Consider the following 18,312-nt stretch of genomic DNA (forward strand, 5'->3'; position numbering starts at 1 on the left):
CGGCCTCTGGCTGGGCCACTCAAGGACATTCAGAGACTTGTCCCGAAGCCACTCCTGCGTTGTCTTGGCTGTGTGCTTAGGTCCATTGTCCTGTTGGAAGGTGAACCTTCGCCCCAGTCTGAGGTCCTGAGCACTCTGGAGCAGGTTTTCATCAATGATCTCTCTGTACTTTGCTTCGTTCATCTTTCCCTCGATCCTGACTAGTCTCCCAGTCCCTGCTGCTGAAAAACATCCCCACAGCATCTGGCTTGTAACAACCGCAGCATGGCGCTAACTAAAACTTGTAAAATGTAATATTTTGATGGGCGAGGGAGAAATAACTTGTAGTATTGGTCACGATCTGGACGTCACCATGACATGCCAATTAGATAACATAACGACAAGCCGGTGCAAGGTGCTTGCGGATATGAGACTACCTCCCCAATGAAGGCGCCACCAACCTCCTGTGGCTGCAGCTACCCCGTGGGGAGGTAGTCTCATATCCGCAAGCACCTTGCACCGGCTTGTCGTTATGTTATCTAATTGGCATGTCATGGTGACGTCCAGATCGTGACCAATACTACAAGTTATTTCTCCCTCGCCCATCAAAATATTACATTTTACAAGTTTTAGTTAGCGCCATGCTGCGGCTGTTACAAGCCAGCAAACATAAGCTGGGAAGGGCTCATCAGGACGACTGACTGAACCGAATCCATTAGTCTCCACACTTTACTCTCAGCTGCGCGATATACGTCATCAATTTGGGCACCAGGCGTGTACGTATAGCCTCTCCCTGATTTAGTGCAGTCGTAGGAATTCGTTTGACAACTCCAATGGCAAACCACATGTATTGTCACTCCTACCATGACACCCAACCAGTCTCCTCCCACCACCACCCTCTCCTAAGCCAGTTTAAACCATATGACCCTGATTTGGCTTTGCTAGACATATCAACATGGTTGGTTACAGCACAGGTAGGGGAAATGTAGCTCCTCTGTAGCTCAGCTGGTAGAGCACGGCGCTTGTAACGCCAGTGTAGTGGGTTCGATCCCCGCGACCACCCATACACAAAAATGTATGCAGGCATGATTGTAAGTCGCTTTGGATAAAAGTGTCTGCTAAATGGCATATTATTATTAATAAATGTGCTGTGCAGGAAATAAGGCTGCACAGGCAACACAGGTGGTATTGACAATTTCTGTATTTGAGAAAGCTGCAATAGAGTACTCAGCAGGTACGCACACTCAAACCATAAGGAGGAAAAACACAACACAGAATGTAATGAACAACTGTTTAATTCTATGCGCTGAATAAAAAAAACCGGCCCACAGGAGCGGTCATCATGCTGGGTTTAGAGACAAAACATGTGGCTGTGATGCCAGAGACTTAGGAAAAATAACCCAAATAACATTACCTTTAAGTCTGTATATTAAAGATCTTGAAGTGCAAACAAATTACCCACAGCACAGACATTTCAGTAAGTTATTGTATCTTTGTTGCTTTGGGTCATGATTTTGCAGCTTCTAATGAGCAGGACCCTCATGCAGTGTTCTGTGTATTTGTTTTGTTACAACCCAACATGAAATGGAGACCGGTCATCCCCCTGAACTAGTAGGCACATGATCCTATAGGTGCATCTCAATTGTATTTCCTTGATTCCTTATGTCCTCCCTCATTGGCTTCTTCACAAAGCACACTGGAGCAGAAGACCTGAGGTTCCTCCCCTCTGATCTTCTCCCAATGTGTTTTGAGAAAGATGCAAGGAGAGAGGTCGTGAGGTCGTGAGGAATCAAGGAAATACAGTTGAGATTCACCCCATCCCACTAGCCATTCTACCTTACCACCCTCCGTCCCAGACAAGACGCCTCTAAGACACTTGTGAGAATTTGAGCATCCCCTATCCAATCCCATTTAACACATTTTCTTTTGACATGTTATATTTACTTTTCTGCATGCCTCGATAAGGTGCCAAATTAGTTTGACAGAGTATCTGAACAAATTATAATAGGTGACATGCATGACAAACGTGTAACATTGCCAAAATAATAGGAAGAGAAAAGACAATTCTATGCAGGACTTAAACACAACCTATCTAAATTAGACGAGGGCTGTATGTAGATGTTTGGTATCATTTTAAGTTACCTGAAGCTTTCAAAAGCTTAAATGGGGGAAGAATCAAAAACACTTTCCACTACAGTGCCTCAATGCCAGGGAATAACTATCCTTCAATGGAAATTAACAAGACGTTCGAATTTAGCGATTTCCATACTTCTGAATAAATCTAGTACATTTTTAAATGAAGGAGCCCCTAGTTCACCAAATAGCACTGTGCAGCTACCATGATAAGATTATCCTTAGTGTCCCAAATAGGACCCTACTCCCTATAAAGTGCACTACTTTTGACCAGAGCCAAGTAGCACACTATATAGGGAATAGGGTGCCATTTGGGACTAAAACATCTTGTCATCCAGTTAGCAGAACTGGAATACATTTGCAGTACACACAAATTAACAGAAGACACCACTTTATAAAACTACTTAAATAGTAAAAGTGCAACTGTGTTCCTTTCCAATATTCCGTCAAAGTTCATTACTTCCCATTAACCAACCTTTACCCAATTTGTGCCCGATCATTCAAATCCTCCAAATTTAGCTTCGATATTGCCATGTAACTAATGCCTATTTTGCTAAAACCAAATGGCTATGCACTTCGTTCTAGTATTCTAAGTACTTTTAGTAATTATTCTGCCATCACTTGTGTAGCTGTAGCAGGCTATCAACCACCATGCAGTGCCATGGGACAGAGTTAGTGGCATAGAATCAAGAGCTTAGTCAGGACATTGTTTATCTCTGTCAGATATCAAGTACTAAATAATGTTGGTGGTTGAAATTATTTCTGGCATTCCTGTTTCTTTGATAGGAATGAGGATGTGGAATTCAGGATGAGGTTAACCAATTCAGAAGCAACTGCCTGGCAAAATTGAGGTAAAAGTGAATAACCACCATTTCGGGAAATTCCATAGAAAGGTTACAAACAAAAGTGTAACCAATGATAAACTGGCCCATTTGTCAGGAAGAAGCATACTTAGATGGCCTGCTTTAGCTAGCTCTTGTCGATGACGCTAGAAAAATAACTGTAGCAAACAGCAGCATTATACAACTTTAGTCACACAATACCAGGAGCCCTTGAGTACAGGGCAATATACAGAACATTTTAAAATAAAGAAAATGAATTCTGACCTATCCTTCCTTATACTTAGTTACGCATCCAGAGTTAAACTATATCACAAAACCAGAAGAGTAAAGCTAAGTGTTTACATCTAGCACCATCTCTATCCTCCAAACACTACGGTGTAGAATGTGAGTAATAGCCAATATAGATCAATCCTTGTTGGTTTAAACCATAGCGTTAACAGAAGACTGATAAAGCCCTAATAAAAACAACATCTAAAGTAAGAGCTGGAAGTAAATTAAACAGAATATTGACAAAAAGTTGAGAATATTGAGCAAAAAACCACAAGCTCTGCCATTTAGAGAAGTGGGATAAATAGATGGCTAGCTGACTAGGTATAGGTATGGTATGTGTAGTATACAGGGAAGAAACTGTGACGGACCCCACTGACTATTTTGCTGCTGAAGTTACATAACAGGATATATCCAAACAAATAAACCTATGTCAGTGCTCCTCAGTTGGAAGGCTCAAGTATACAGCCCTCTACACCTAACAGAATGTTATCAAATACAAGTTCAGGAGAAAAAAAGAAACAAAACTCATTGCTGAAAAAAATACAAAAAATACTGACATCTCTCTGAAATATGATATTTATACACAATTTAAGCCACCTGGAAATAGTTTTGAAGAGATCTTGACATTTGTGTTTGACATATTGCATCATTTCCATTGTTAAAAGATATGGAAAATAAGTTGCATTCAAGCAGTCTAACCCAGTGCTGGTGACAAATATACAGCTAGTACATCTTCATTCTTTTAGTCAAAAGTAGCAACCAAAACTATTTTTAAACATGAGGCGTTGCAACTCTGTGGATCCGTCCTCCTGTTGTACTACGCAGCCACCTTGTTATCCTTCTGGAAGAAAGGCAAAAAAATGTGACCGTTTTTTTATGACTTCGCTATGGTTAAAGTTATGTACAGTCGTGGTCAAAAGGTTTGAGAATGACAAGTATTGGTCTTCACAAAGTTTGCTGCTTCAGTGTTATGAGATATTTTTGTCAGATGTTACTATGGTATACTGATGTATAATTACAAGCATTCCATAAGTGTCAAAGGCTTTTATTGACAATTACATTAAGTTTATGCAAAGAGTCAATATTTGCAGTGTTGCCCCTTCTGTTTCAATACCTCTGCAATCCGCCCTGGCATGCTGTCAATTAACTTCTGGGCCACATCCGGACTGATGGCAGCCCATTCTTGCATAATCAACGCTTGGAGTTTGTCCGAATTTGTGGGTTTTTGTTTGTTCACCCGCCTCTTGAGGATCGACCACAAGTTCTCAATGGATTAAGGTCTGGGGAGTTTCCTGGCCATGGACCCAACATTTCGATGTTTTGTTCCCCGAGCCACTTAGTTATCACTTTTGCCTTATGGCAAGGTGCTCCATCATGCTGGAAAAGGCATTGGTCGTCACCAAACTGTTCTTGGATGGTTGGGAGAAGTTGCTCTCGGAGGATGTGTTGGTACCATTCTTTATTCATGGCTGTGTTCTTGGGCAAAATTGTGAGTGAGCCCACTCCCTTGGCTGAGAAGCAACCCCACACATGAATGGTCTCAGGATGCTTTACTGTTGGCATGCCACAGGACTGATGGTAGCTCTCACCTTGTCTTCTCCGGACAAGGTGTTTTCCGGATGCCCCAAACAATCGGAAAGGGGATTCAGAGAAAATGACTTTACCCCAGTCCTCAGCAGTCCAATCCCTGTACCTTTTGCAGAATATCAGTCTGTCCCTGATGTTTTTCCTGGAGAGAAGTGGCTTCTTTGTTGCCCTTCTTGACACCAGGCCATCCTCTAAAAGTCTTCACCTCACTGTGTGTGCAGATGCACTCACACCTGCCTGCTGCCATTCCTGAGCAAGCTCCACACTGGTGATGCCCCGATCCCGCAGCTGAATCAACTTTAGGAGACGGGCCTGGCGCTTGCTGGACTTTCTTGGGCGCCCTGATGCCTTCTTCACAACAATTGAACCGCTCTCCTTGAAGTTCTTGATGATCCGATAAATGGTTGGCAATCTTACTAGCAGCAAAATATCCTTGCCTGTGAAGCCCTTTTTGTGCAAAGCAATGATGACGGCCCGTGTTTCCTTGCAGGTAACCATGGTTAACAGAGGAAGTACAATGATTTCAAGCACCACCCTCCGTTTAAAGCTTCCAGTCTGTTATTCTAACTCAATCAGCATGACAGAGTGATCTCCAGCCTTGTCCTCAGCAACACTCTCACCTGTGTTAACGAGATAATCACTGACATGATGGCAGCTGGTCCTTTTGTGGCATGGCTGAAATGTTTTTGGGGGATTAAGTTCATTTTCATGGCAAAGAGGGACTTTGCAATTAATTGCAATTCATCTGATCACTCATGACATTCTGGAGTACATGCAGATTGCCATAATCAAAACTGAGGCAGCAGACATTGTGAAAATTAGTATGTGTCATTCTCAAAACTTTTGACCACGACTGTACAAGTGCTTAAAGGTAGTGATGAGGGAAAAACAAAAAATCTATTGTTACATATCACAATATTACTTTTGCGCTAGTTGGCTGTACCTGCACCAAAACTCCAGTATTTTTCCTTCACAGCTTGTTCTCCATCTTTTTAAATAGGGAGCCAAATTGTTTTCAGCACTTTTATTTCCATGAGTGATCAAAACTCATTATCATACTCCCTCTTGTCCCTCTGCAGCAGACATATGGTGAGCAATATGTTTGGAACATCGAATCGCAATAGAAATCACAGTATCGAATTGCAATACATATACAATTGTGAGAATTGCAATACATATCGTATCGGCACCTAAGTATCGTGAGAATATCGTATTGTGAGGTCCCTGGCAATTCCCAACCATAATAGGTAACAAACATATACATTACCCTGTACTCAAAGTTCTCCGAGAACTCCCGTCCTCCCTGGCTTGTTCGGTTGTATCCTCCCCTGTAGCCGTGGCCTCCTTGGGGGGGGCCGAAGGACCCTCTGCTGGCCGAGCGTCCCCTGCCCCCGCGGAAGCCTATGCCGCCCCGCCCACGGTAGCCCCCACGGCCCCGACCCCCACGCAGGGGAATGCCGAACGTCTCAGAGTTCATCCGCCTCTCCTCGGCCCAGGTCTGCCTCCGCTCCCTGCCAATCAGAAATTAGACGCTCAGCTGTGGTTGGACGAGGACGCTGACAGTGCCTTACTGAATTCACGATGGACTTGTATAGTACATGGAATATACGTATCAACAAAGCCACATTGTATGGTATCAAAACATTAGCATGGGATAGAATGGATCTGAGAGAAGACAAAGACACACCGTGGGAAACCAGAGCCTCCTCCAGATCTTTCTGCAGCTTTTCTGGAAAACAGAATAGAATATCATTATTATCACGTCTTGGGCATGCCTAAGGGAAGACAATGTTGTATTGTTCATTCTCAAACTAATCTACATAAAGGGACAAAGAGGTAGCCGCTATAACAGCTTTGGCCTACCTGCTGTCATCACAGGAGATGTTGTCGAAGAAAGACTTGGACTTGTCATAGTAAACGTTAGGCGTTAGTGCCTCTCCCCCTTCTTCATCAGCGTTGCCCTCGCTATTCACTGTCTCCACCCCGGAGTCGCCCTTATCCTCCCCGTTCGCCGCTGCCTTCTCCGGCTTCTCAGTCTTCTCATCTGTAGGATAACATGGACGGTCAGATACTCATGAAAATAAAAGGAAGTTGCACACTATATTTACTCTCAATAATATACTTGGTAAATCACCAGTCAGACACCCCTCTTCACTATGGCCTATTACATTGTGTGCAGGCTCACGTCCACAAAACTGGAGACTATACTAAATCAGTCTCTTTCACCTGTGTCTCTTTTACCAAGTGTTGGTGTTGAGTCACGTGACATGGCCCCTATTTTTCTACAGTTCTCCGGTACCTTTCAGTTTGAGCTTGCTCTGGAACTCCCTGTCAATCTCCTCCTTGTTGAACTGGGCGTTGGCGCTCTCAAAGTCAAAGTCCTTCTCGAACTTCATTGGCCCGTCTCGGCGCACGTTGAAGTGGCCCCTGCCGCGGTGTCCGCCCCCACGACCACGCCTCTGAGGTGGGGGGCCGCCAGCTGGGAAACAGAGGCAGAATAGACAATGTTACCACAAGATACACGTAGTAAATCACCACAAACAATACAATTGAATAATACCACAAAATGAGTAGAATAGGTTTAACCAAAAGCAGTACACTGTGTTAAAACAGAACCATGTAGAATATTAATAAACAAAATGTGCAGACACATTTCCACTGCATCATAGGCTAGTAGATGAGAGCACAGCCAACTTCCCCAGGTATACACTGCTCAAAAAAATAAAGGGAACACTTAAACAACACAATGTAACTCCAAGTCAATCACACTTCTGTGAAATCAAACTGTCCACTTGGGAAGCAACACTGATTGACAATAAATTTCACATGCTGTTGTGCAAATGGAATAGACAACAGGTGGAAATTATAGGCAATTAGCAAGACACCCCCAATAAAGAAGTGGTTCTGCAGATGGTGACCACAGACCACTTCTCAGTTCCTATGCTTCCTGGCTGATGTTTTGGTCACTTTTGAATGCTGGCGGTGCTTTCACTCTAGTGGTAGCATGAGACTGAGTCTACAACCCACACAAGTGGCTCAGGTAGTGCAGCTCATCCAGGATGGCACATCAATGCGAACTGTGGCAAGAAGGTTTGCTGTGTCTGTCAGCGTAGTGTCCAGAGCATGGAGGCGCTACCAGGAGACAGGCCAGTACATCAGGAGACGTGGAGGAGGCCGTAGGAGGGCAACAACCTAGCAGCAGGACTGCTACCTCCACCTTTGTGCAAGGAGGAGCAGGAGGAGCACTGCCAGAGCCCTGCAAAATGACCTCCAGCCGGCCACAAATGTGCATGTGTCTGCTCAAACGGTCAGAAACAGACTCCATGAGGGTGGTATGAGGGCCCGACGTCCACAGGTGGGGGTTGTGCTTACAGCCCAACACCGTGCAGGACGTTTGGCATTTGCCAGAGAACACCAAGATTGGCAAATTCGCCACTTGCGCCCTGTGCTCTTCACAGATGAAAGCAGGTTCACACTGAGCACATGTGACAGAGTCTGGAGACGCCGTGGAGAACGTTCTGCTGCCTGCAACATCCTCCAGCATGACCGGTTTTGCGGTGGGTCAGTCATGGTGTGGGGTGGCATTTCTTTGGGGGGCTGCACAGCCCTCCATGTGCTCGCCAGAGGTAGCCTGACTGCCATTAGGTACCGAGATGAGATCCTCAGACCCCTTGTGAGACCATATGCTGGTGCGGTTGGCCCTGGGTTCCTCCTAATGCAAGACAATGCTAGACCTCATGTGGCTGGAGTGTGTCAGCAGTTCCTGCAAGAGGAAGGCATTGATGCTATGGACTGGCCCGCCCGTTCCCCAGACCTGAATCCAATTGAGCACATCATGTCTCGCTCCATCCACCAACGCCACGTTGTACCACAGACTGTCCAGGAGTTGGCGGATGCTTTAGTCCAGGTCTGGGAGGAGATCCCTAAGGAGACCATCCGCCACCTCATCAGGAGCATGCCCAGGCGTTGTAGGGAGGTCATACAGGCACGTGGAGGCCACACACACTACTGAGCCTCATTTTGACTTGTTTTAAGGACATTACATCAAAGTTGGATCAGCCTGTAGTGTGGTTTTCCACTTTAATTTTGAGGGTGACTCCAAATCCAGACCTCCATGGGTTGATAAATTTGATTTCCATTGATAATTTGTGTGTGATTTTGTTGTCAGCACATTCAACTATGTAAAGAAAAAAGTATTTAATAAGATTATTTCATTAATTCAGATCTAGGATTTGTTGTTTAAGTGTTCCCTTTATTTTTTTGAGCAGTGTATAACCCTATACCACTTGACAGAATAAAGCACAAATGGCTTGCCTTCCATCACAACAGACTACTTCAAAATATTATAACCCTGACAGATTTGTGACACAAATTCCAGCAGCACATAACCACAACGCGTGAATAGCGTTACCCATCAAAACACACACTACAAACCCACACAACATATCACCAACAATTTGGATAATAGAATTACCAGAACACAACTTAGACTAAACAGAGCAGCCATCGCCATCTCATTACTTCTATTGACATAAAGAGCATGTCAATCTGTGCACAGCAATGCAGACAGTCGCAAGCAATGGATCATGTAATGTAACCAGCTATGTACCCTACTACAGCACACGGGATGTGTAAATGAACATGGGCTTGACGGTTTGAGGAGAAGTCACTGGGCATGCAGTCTGAATAGGCGTGGAGCTGAGCTCTGAGAGAATGGTTAGAGCAGAGGTGGTCAGTTAACCTGCTGGCCGTTTACTGAGATCCCTGCCTTCACCTTGCGCCTGCTGCTCAGACTCTGGTCTGGATGCTTTCTGGCCCTCTGTGCCTGGAACGGTACGGCCCTTCAGTTTAGAGAGCTCGGATCAACTTTAATTAAAGAGATTTAGCCCCACACTATAGACTACTACCTTTAGAAAAAGGCACAATTGGTTCAAATGCAGAACCTCTGGAACAGAACATTAGAATCACAACAGGACAGGGGTAATTTTGTTTTTAGAAATGCTAGCTAAGGGGTTGCAGTCCCCCCAAAAATAAAACACACAGGTAAAGCGTCCGATAGGTCTCACCTGAGGCACTAAAGATAGAGTGCATAAGCCCTGCAGTGGAAGCCCTATCTACAGCAGTGGTGTGGTGTTGATGAGAGATCGGTGCGTTGCGGGGCGCAGGCCAGGCCTGGTTACTGCGGGCCCCACTGACAGTCTCACCGGTCCTCCTGGGGTCACCTCCGTCCTGGATATGGTGCTGCTGCTGGGCCTTCTGGTGGACATGGCCGGTGGCTGCAGCCGAGGGGGCCGTGCGGCCGGGAGCTGGACTCCTGCGGCCCAAGCCAGGGGCTGGGGCGGAGGGGGCCGACGGGCCGGCCTGGACAGCCTGCTCTAGGGTGGGGCTCTTCCTCAGAGGGTCCAGAGAGGGGCTAGTGCGGACTGGGAGAAAAGAGGGGTTGGGGTTACACTGGGCTACTCAACACTGCAGAGACAACAATTATTCAACACTGGCCCGTCAAGAGTCAGATTTAGTGGACATCAAACCTACATAATACAGTGTAGTGTGTTGAAGACATGCAGGTTATGTGTTGTGAAAAGCATGATGTCATGTTATTTGAGAAGACGCATTCTCGTACTGATCCACATTCTAGTATTCCAAAGCAGTATTGGTTGACCTCATTGTGCTCTTCACAAGACTATACACAGGCCTAACATACATAAGTGCCACAGTGTTTTCCTTCTTTTACCTTTAGATACAAGGGTAGTAGCGGTACCCAGAGAGCGTGAATCAGTGGGGAGAGCAGCGCCAATAGCACTGCTCTGAGACTGGGGTGCAGCTGAGCTTGTGTCACTCCCAAAGGAGGAGGGGACTGATCTTCCTGTATAGGGAGGAACAGCAGGTGTAGAGTATTTAGGGCAATGGCACAAGGGTGAGAGTCCTCTTTGGATAATATACCTTCCAACTGGCCTCATTTCATGATTTGGTGAGTTCCTGACCTGGTACTGTCAAATTGAGAAACGATATAGTGAGTCTATTTGGTGTGAGAATCTATTTAGTGTGTACTATGTCCCTTTTTGAATGTCTAATGAGTGTAGGGGAGACAAGGCAAGTGACCATTGTAAGGCATAGTGGAGACCACAGTCCAACCCTCCTCTGCTCCTGTGGCATTCCCAACCTGATCCACGGACCACATGGAGACCCGCAACCCTTGGAAAGCATGCAGGACTATGTCCCTTCCTGACAGTTGGCTTAAATGTATACTAACATCTACCTGCATTCACCGGCATTTCACAGGTAATTGACTCAATGCATAGCATTAGCACACACTTGAAGGTAAAACGTGACTGACTAAACACTTAACAGGACTAATATCAGCCTTTGAACACACTTGACATAAGTATGACTGATATTAGACCTTGAACACACTTGACATTAACCTAGCTAGCGGTCACTTCCTCACCATATCCAGACCTCGTGCTGCTGTGGCTCTTACCGACACCAACGGCGCCAAACTGCGGGGACACCAGGGGGCTGGTGCTGAACTGGCTGTACGGGGGCACCGGGGCTCGGTTGAACAGGCCGTAGGAGCCCACCGACTGGAATGGCGCTGAAGCAGCAGCAGCAGGTGGAGGGGCCGAGCCCATGGACGACTGGAGAGGAAGGAGGAGAGAAAAGGGTGATCAAGCCAAATATCAGTACACAGCACAATGGATACACAACTATATTGCGTTTGTATAATGGAATGGCAATGCAAATTGACACTTGGCTGATTCTTGACTTTTATTGAACATGTCTTTGTTTCACATGGTTGTACTTGGTATATTTAAGCTATTTGGGGGTTGGGAGAAGCTGCCGTACCTGGACGATGGCCGGGTCCTGAGGGAGAGAGCATGTTGGCTTAGGCGGCTCACATACAGTCAGGTCCTTGATGTCACTGCCTCTGAAGATGATGTACTCAAAGATCTCATCTCGGGGAGGGATGGGCCTATCAGTGGGCCGATCCTCAGTGCCAAAAGAGCGAACTACGGAGGAAAGACAAAGCATACAGTTAGCATAAGAAGTGACATCAAATCAACGTTTATTGGTCGCATACACAGATTTGCAGGTGTTATCGAAGGTGCAGCGAAATGCTTGTGTTTCTAGCTCCAACAGTGCAGTAATACAAAACACCACACACAAATCCCCCAAAATAAAAAGAAATATCAGAACGACCAATGTCAGAGTCCGGAATATATACACTGAGTGTACAAAACATTAAGAACACCTTCCTAATATTGAATTGCACAACATCAATAAGGGATCATAACTTTCACCTGGATTCACCTGGTCAGTCTCATGGAAAGAGCAGGTGTTCCTAATATTTTACACACTGTATATACACTGAAAAAAATAAACGCAACATACAACAATTCCAAAGATTTTACTGAGTTACAGTTCATAAGGAAAATCAGTCAATTATGGATTTCATATGACTGGGAATAAAGATACGCATCTGTTGGTCACATACCTTTAAAAAATTTAAATGAATATGGGCGTAATCAGGAAAAACCAGTCAGTATCTGGTGACCACTATTTGCCTCATGCAGCCAACATCTCCTTTGCATAGAGTTGATCATGCTGTTAATTGTGGCCTGTGGAATGTTGTCCCACTCCTCTCCAATGGCTGCGTGAAGTTGCTGGATATTGGCGGGAACTGAAACACGCTGTCGTACACTTCGACCCAGACCATCCCTAACATGTGTGACATGTCTGGTGAATATGCAGGCCATGGAAGAACTGGGACAGTTTCAGCTTCCAGGAATTGTGTAGAGATCCTTGTGACATGGGGCAGTGCATTATCATGCTGAAACATGAGGTAATGGCGGCGGATGAATGGCACAACAATGGGCCTCAGGATCTCATCACGGTATCTGTGCATTCAAACTGCCGTCGATAAAATGCAATTGTGTTCATTGTCCGAAACGTATGCCTGCCCATACCATAACCCCACCATGGGGCACTCTGTTCACGTTGACATCAGCAAACCGCTCGCCATCTGCCCAGCACAGTTGAAAACAGGATTCTTCCGTGAAGAGCAGACTTCTCCAACATGCCAGTGGACATCAAAAGGTGAACATTTGCTCACTGAAGTCGGATACAACGCCGAACTAGTCAGGTCAAGACCCTGGTGAGGGCAACGAGCACGCAGATGAGCTTCTCTGAGACGGTTTCTGACAGTGTGCAGAAATTCTTTGGTTGCGCAAACCCAATTTCATTAGCTGTCTGGGTGGCTGGTCTCACACGACCGCGCAGGTAAAGAAGACAGATGTGGAGGTCCTGGGCTGGCGTGGTTACACGTGGTCTGCGTTTGTGAGGCTGGTTGGACGTACTGCCAAATTCTCCAAAACGACGTTGGAGGCAGCTTATTGTAGACAAATTAACATTAAATTCAGCATGCCAATTGCACACTCCCTCAAAACTTGAGACATCTGTGGCATTGTGTTGTGCTTTGTGAAAAAACCCGCACATTTTAAAATAATTGTATTGTCCCCAGCACAAGGTGCACCTGTGTAATGCTGTTTAATCAGCTTCTTGATATTCCACAACCGTCAGGAGGATGGATTATTTTGGCAAAGGAGAAATGCTCACTAACAGGGATGTAAACAAATGTGTGCGTATGGAACATTTAGGGGAATTTTTTATTTCAGCTCATGAAACCAAAACTTGACATGTTGCGTTTATATTTTTGTTCCATCTACACGTACACACAGTGCATTCGGAAAAGTACTCAGAGCCATTTACTTTTTCCACAATTAGCTACGTTGAAGCCTTATTCAAAAATGGATTAAGTCCCCCCCCCAATCCACACACACACACACAATACCCCATAATGTCAAGCAAAAACAGGCTTAGACATTTTTTCTAAAAACAACAAAAAATAACTGAAATATCACATTTACATAAGTATTCAGACCCTTTCCTCAGTACTTTGTTGAAACAGCTTTGGCAGCCTCAAGTCTTCTTGGGTATGACGCTACAAGCTTGGCACACCTGTATTTGGGGAGTTTCTCCCATTCTCTGCAGATCCTCTCAAGCTCTGTCAGGTTTACATTTACATTTTAGTCATTTAGCAGACGCTCTTATCCAGAGCGACTTACAGGAGCAATTAGGGTTAAGTGCCTTGCTTAAGGGCACAGACAGATTTTTCACCTAGTTTGATGGGGAGCATCGCGGCACAGCTATTTTAAAGTCTATCCAGAGATGTTCGATCGGGTTCAAGTCCGGGCTCTGGCCGAGCCCCTCAAGGACATTCAGAAACTTGTCCCGAAGCCACTCCTGCATTGTCTTGGCTGTGTGCTTAGGTTCGTTGTCCTGTTGGAAGGTGAACCTTCATCCCAGTCGGAGGTCCTGAGCGCTCTGGAGCAGATTTCCATCAAGGATCTCTCTGTACTTTGCTCCGTTCATCTTTCCCTTGATCCTGACTAGTCTCCCAGTCACTGCCGCTGAAAAACATCCCCACAGCATGATGCTGCCACCACCATGCTTCACCGTAGGGATGGTGCCAGGTTTCCTCCAGACGTTACGCTTGGCTTTTCATCAGACCAGAGACTTTTGTTCCTCATGGTCTGAATACTTATTTTTAAGTTAATCTTTTATTTAAATTGTATTAGTTTTTACCCCTTTTTCTCCACAATTTCTTGATATCCAAATTGGTAGTTAGTCTTGTCCTATCGCTGCAACTCCCGTATGGACTCGGGAGAGGTGAAGGTCGAGAGCCATGCCTCCTCCGAAACATGACCCTGCCAAGCCGCACTCCTTGACACATTGCTCGCTTAACTCGGAAGCCAGCCGCACCAATGTGTCGGAGGAAACACCGTACAACTGGTGACCGAAATCAGCATGCATGCGCCCGGACCGCCACAGTGAGTAGCTAGAGCGCGATGGGACAAGGACATCCTGGCCGGCCAAACCCTCCCCTAACCCGGACGTCGCTGTTCCTTGAACTGTGAAGCATTTATTGGGGCTGCAATTTCTGAGGCTGGTAACTCTAATGAACTTATCCTCTGTAGCAGAGGTAACTCTGGGTCTTTCATTCCTGTGGTGGTCCTCATGAGAGCCAGTTTCATCATAGCGCTTGATGGTTTTTGCGACTGCACTTGAAGAAACTTTCAAAGTTCTTGAAATTTTTCAGATTGACTGACCTTCATGTCTTAAAGTAATGATGGACTGTCGTTTCTCTTTGCTTATTCAAGCTGTTCTTGCCATAATATGGACTTGGTCTTTTACCAAATAGGGCTATATTCTGTTTACCACCCACCCCTACCTTGTCACAACACAACTGATTGGCTCAAACGCATTAAGTAAAGAAATTCCACAAATTAACACCTGTTAATTCAAATGCATTCCAGGTGACTACCTCATGAAGCTGGTTGAGAGAATGCCAAGAGTGTGCAAAGCTGTCATCAAGGCAAAGGGTGGCTATTTGAAGAATCTCAAATATAAAATAGATTGATTTGTTTAACTCTTTTTTGGTTACGACATGATTCCATGTGTTATTTCATAGTTGATGTCTTCACTATTAATCTACAATGTAGAGAAAAAAATAAAATAAAGAAAAACCCTTGAATGAGTAGGTGTGTCTAAACTTTTGACTGGTAGTGTAGGTATGTCTCTTCTCCTGGTGGGATAGGGCAGTGTGCAGTGCAATGGCGATTGTGTCGTCCGTCGATCTGTTGGGGCGGTATGAGAATTGTAGTGGGTCTAGGGTATCGGGTAAGGTGGAGGTGATATGGTTCTTAACTAGCCTCTCAAAGAACTTCATGATGACAGAACTGAGTGCTATGGGGCAATAATCATTTAGTTCAGTTAACTTGGCTTTCTTGGGTACTGGAACAATGGAGGACAAGATGAAGCAAGAGGGGACAACAGACTGGGATATGAAGAGATCGAATATGTCCGTAAACACTCCAGCCAGCTGGACATGCAAGGTGTACTTTGAATCAGGTCGGGTGTAGTGTTGAGCTGGAACAAAAGGTTGGACATCCTGTGGGTCGCTTACATACAGTACACAGTATGTGTCTGTGGTGGGTGCCTACTAGGATCAGGATTATGAAGATTGTTGAGTTACTTAAAATTAGTGGGGCAGTTTTCGTTTTTCAGCCAGGTCAATGTTCAATGACATCAACCACCTTACCAACCCTCCCAACCTGGACATCAACCACCATATCAACCCTTACAACGCTGACCGAAATACATAGCTAGTCTGATTTAGATTTCAGCATAGCTACTAACTTATTTATTATTATTAACTTGCTGGCACCAATTTTCCCATTCTGACGTTGAGTTGCATGTGACTGTTAGTGATGCAGTTGTCACGCCACGGCACCTTCGTTCACCATATGGCAGGGTTACATGATACTGTCAGCATGTACTTGAAATAAACATGGTTAGCTAGCTAGGTAGAAAACAAGTTACATCACCAGGTAGCTAACGGTCACTTAAAGATGCAGTCCAGGAGCTTTAGCACTTACAAATTCATAACATATCATACAAATTGCAAAAAGATAATTGCAGGAAGTAACATATATAATACTAAATGGATGACATAGTAGTACACCATTTTCTGGGACCCGTTTTGTCTCGTGAGCACTACTTTCAAAACTACTGCTGGAAAGAAATTATACAAAACCTTTGAAGCATCACTTTAGCTAGCTAGCTGGCTAGTCAATTAGCTTAGCTTGTTAACTAACGTTAGCTACCTAAACAATGAAATTATCATTAATGTATATCTGCGGACACTACATGCCGTGCACTACGCGTTACTACATGCCACGCCCACTGCCATTGCATTGAGGCTGCTAGCGCCGTCTCTGGGCCACACTCCAGCACAGTAGGTGGCGGTAATGCACCAATAATGTTGGATGCCAACCGCCGAAAAACCCCACCAAAGAAGAAGTAGGCCGCTAGCTAGCGACACTGTCCATGCCTGCTGAGCACTGTTTTCACGCAGTTCTCAAATCAAATGTTATTTGTCACATGCTTACATAATTAGAAAGATGAGATTCTCATGAATAAAATGGTGTCAGACTTGAAAAAATCAAAATACACACATTGAGATATTTGGCAAAATAGACAGACATACTTATATTTCCCCTATAGGTAACAATGAGACGACCTCAGAGTTCCATGCGTAATTTTTTGTTGTTGTTGATGTTTTAACTACCAGCAATTGGTTCAACGTGGGCAGGTCTCATTTCCAACAATAGCGAAGCAGGCATTGTGACATACAACAATAGGCTGGAAATAGAACGTTCAGAAGGCGAGTTGGTGTGGCACCAACTCGCCTTCTGAACGTTCTCACAATAGCTCACAATAGAACTAATAGGAGCTGGCAGGGTGAAAAATGCCCTAAAATAAGGCCTGTTTTTTCATGATTACTTCAAAACTATGGCAAGCAGCTGGGAAATATAGTAATATTATGAAACAGGGCTCCACGGCGGATGCAGTGAACTAGTTGTTATCAGAAAAAAAGAGTTGTTAAAAATGTAATGTGTCCAGCCTACTGTTAGTAAACAAAGACGTGTAATGGGTTCCACTCAAAAATATGTCGCATAAAGCTTACTTCCTTATTCGATGTTTGTTGGTTCCAGACTTGGTGCACTGGTACTGCTTGTCGTGCAATTCTGTGAATGTTAGCGAGGGAAGTAGCTAGCTAGCTTAATGTCAGTGGTGATGTGTAGCGGGCGCGGTCTGCAGATACAGATAGACCCCTACTAAATTATACAAAAGCTCTGGAGCATCACTATAAGCACTTACAAAATGTTCATCATTTGTAAGAATTGGAATGTGTAACATATATGAAATGGATGACGTAATGCACCATTTTCGGGGACCCGTTTTGGCTCGTGAGCGCTACTTTCAAAACTACTGCTGGAAAGAAATTATACAAAACCTTTGAAGCATCACTTTAGCTAGCTAGCTGGCTAGTCAATTAGCTTAGCTTGTTAACTAACGTTAGCTACCTAAACAACTTTTTCAGAACAGCAAGGAAACAATAACAATCCACAAAGTGTGATGAAATTGCGTTTGTTTAGAGGCATCTCTGTATGTATTCTGTTACTGCACAATAGTGCTGACAAATTATTATTTTTACGAGTTATTTACCTTTTGCAAGTGCGACAGTCGAATTCTCAGTATCAATAGTGTAGAGAATCCCTTCGTAACGAATCTCGGCCTTCGATATTAGGCTGATTTTGCTCCCGATATAAGGGGTTCCTCCACTCATGGTGTCTTCCCGGTCTTAGATGGCTACAAATTCAACTATCTCCCTCCCCACTGAGCGTTTCTTTGAAGAATTTAACCTAGGCTATTCCTGTTTTGTGCTTCTCTGACTTGCTATATTTTTGGTTATCCACTACAATATGGCTACCTCATTTTCCATCGTCTTTCTAAACACCGGGGCTAACGGGAAATCAAAATCTCGCGCTTTTTCGCCAAAGTCTGGAACATGTCTGCTAAACGTAAGCAATAATTATAT

The 18,312-nt window shown here is 44.6% G+C and overlaps 1 protein-coding gene across 6 annotated transcripts; it reads right to left on the reverse strand.

Moving 5' to 3' along the window:
• Nucleotides 1–1,258: 1,258 nt before the first annotated feature.
• lsm14aa (LSM14A mRNA processing body assembly factor a) lies at nt 1,259–18,233 on the reverse strand. Of its 6 annotated transcripts, none has more exons than XM_041837933.2 (10): nt 17,940–18,233; nt 11,655–11,818; nt 11,257–11,446; nt 10,543–10,674; nt 10,016–10,234; nt 7,111–7,290; nt 6,675–6,855; nt 6,499–6,540; nt 6,079–6,322; nt 1,259–4,065 (listed from the first exon to the last, which is right to left on the reverse strand). In XM_041837933.2, exons 1-10 carry the CDS (start codon nt 18,058–18,060, stop codon nt 4,042–4,044), a joined length of 1,497 nt encoding a protein of 498 aa, XP_041693867.1. In that variant the 5' UTR covers nt 18,061–18,233; the 3' UTR covers nt 1,259–4,041. The 6 variants fall into 6 exon arrangements, with proteins under 6 accessions (XP_041693867.1, XP_041693864.1, XP_041693865.1 ...); XM_041837930.2 differs by having other exon boundaries at nt 1,259–4,062; nt 9,878–10,234; XM_041837931.2 differs by having other exon boundaries at nt 9,878–10,234; nt 11,290–11,446; nt 17,940–18,232.
• Nucleotides 18,234–18,312: the final 79 nt, after the last annotated feature.

Source organism: Coregonus clupeaformis, chromosome 19 (assembly GCF_020615455.1).
Source record: "Coregonus clupeaformis isolate EN_2021a chromosome 19, ASM2061545v1, whole genome shotgun sequence".
NCBI lineage: Eukaryota > Metazoa > Chordata > Actinopteri > Salmoniformes > Salmonidae > Coregonus > Coregonus clupeaformis.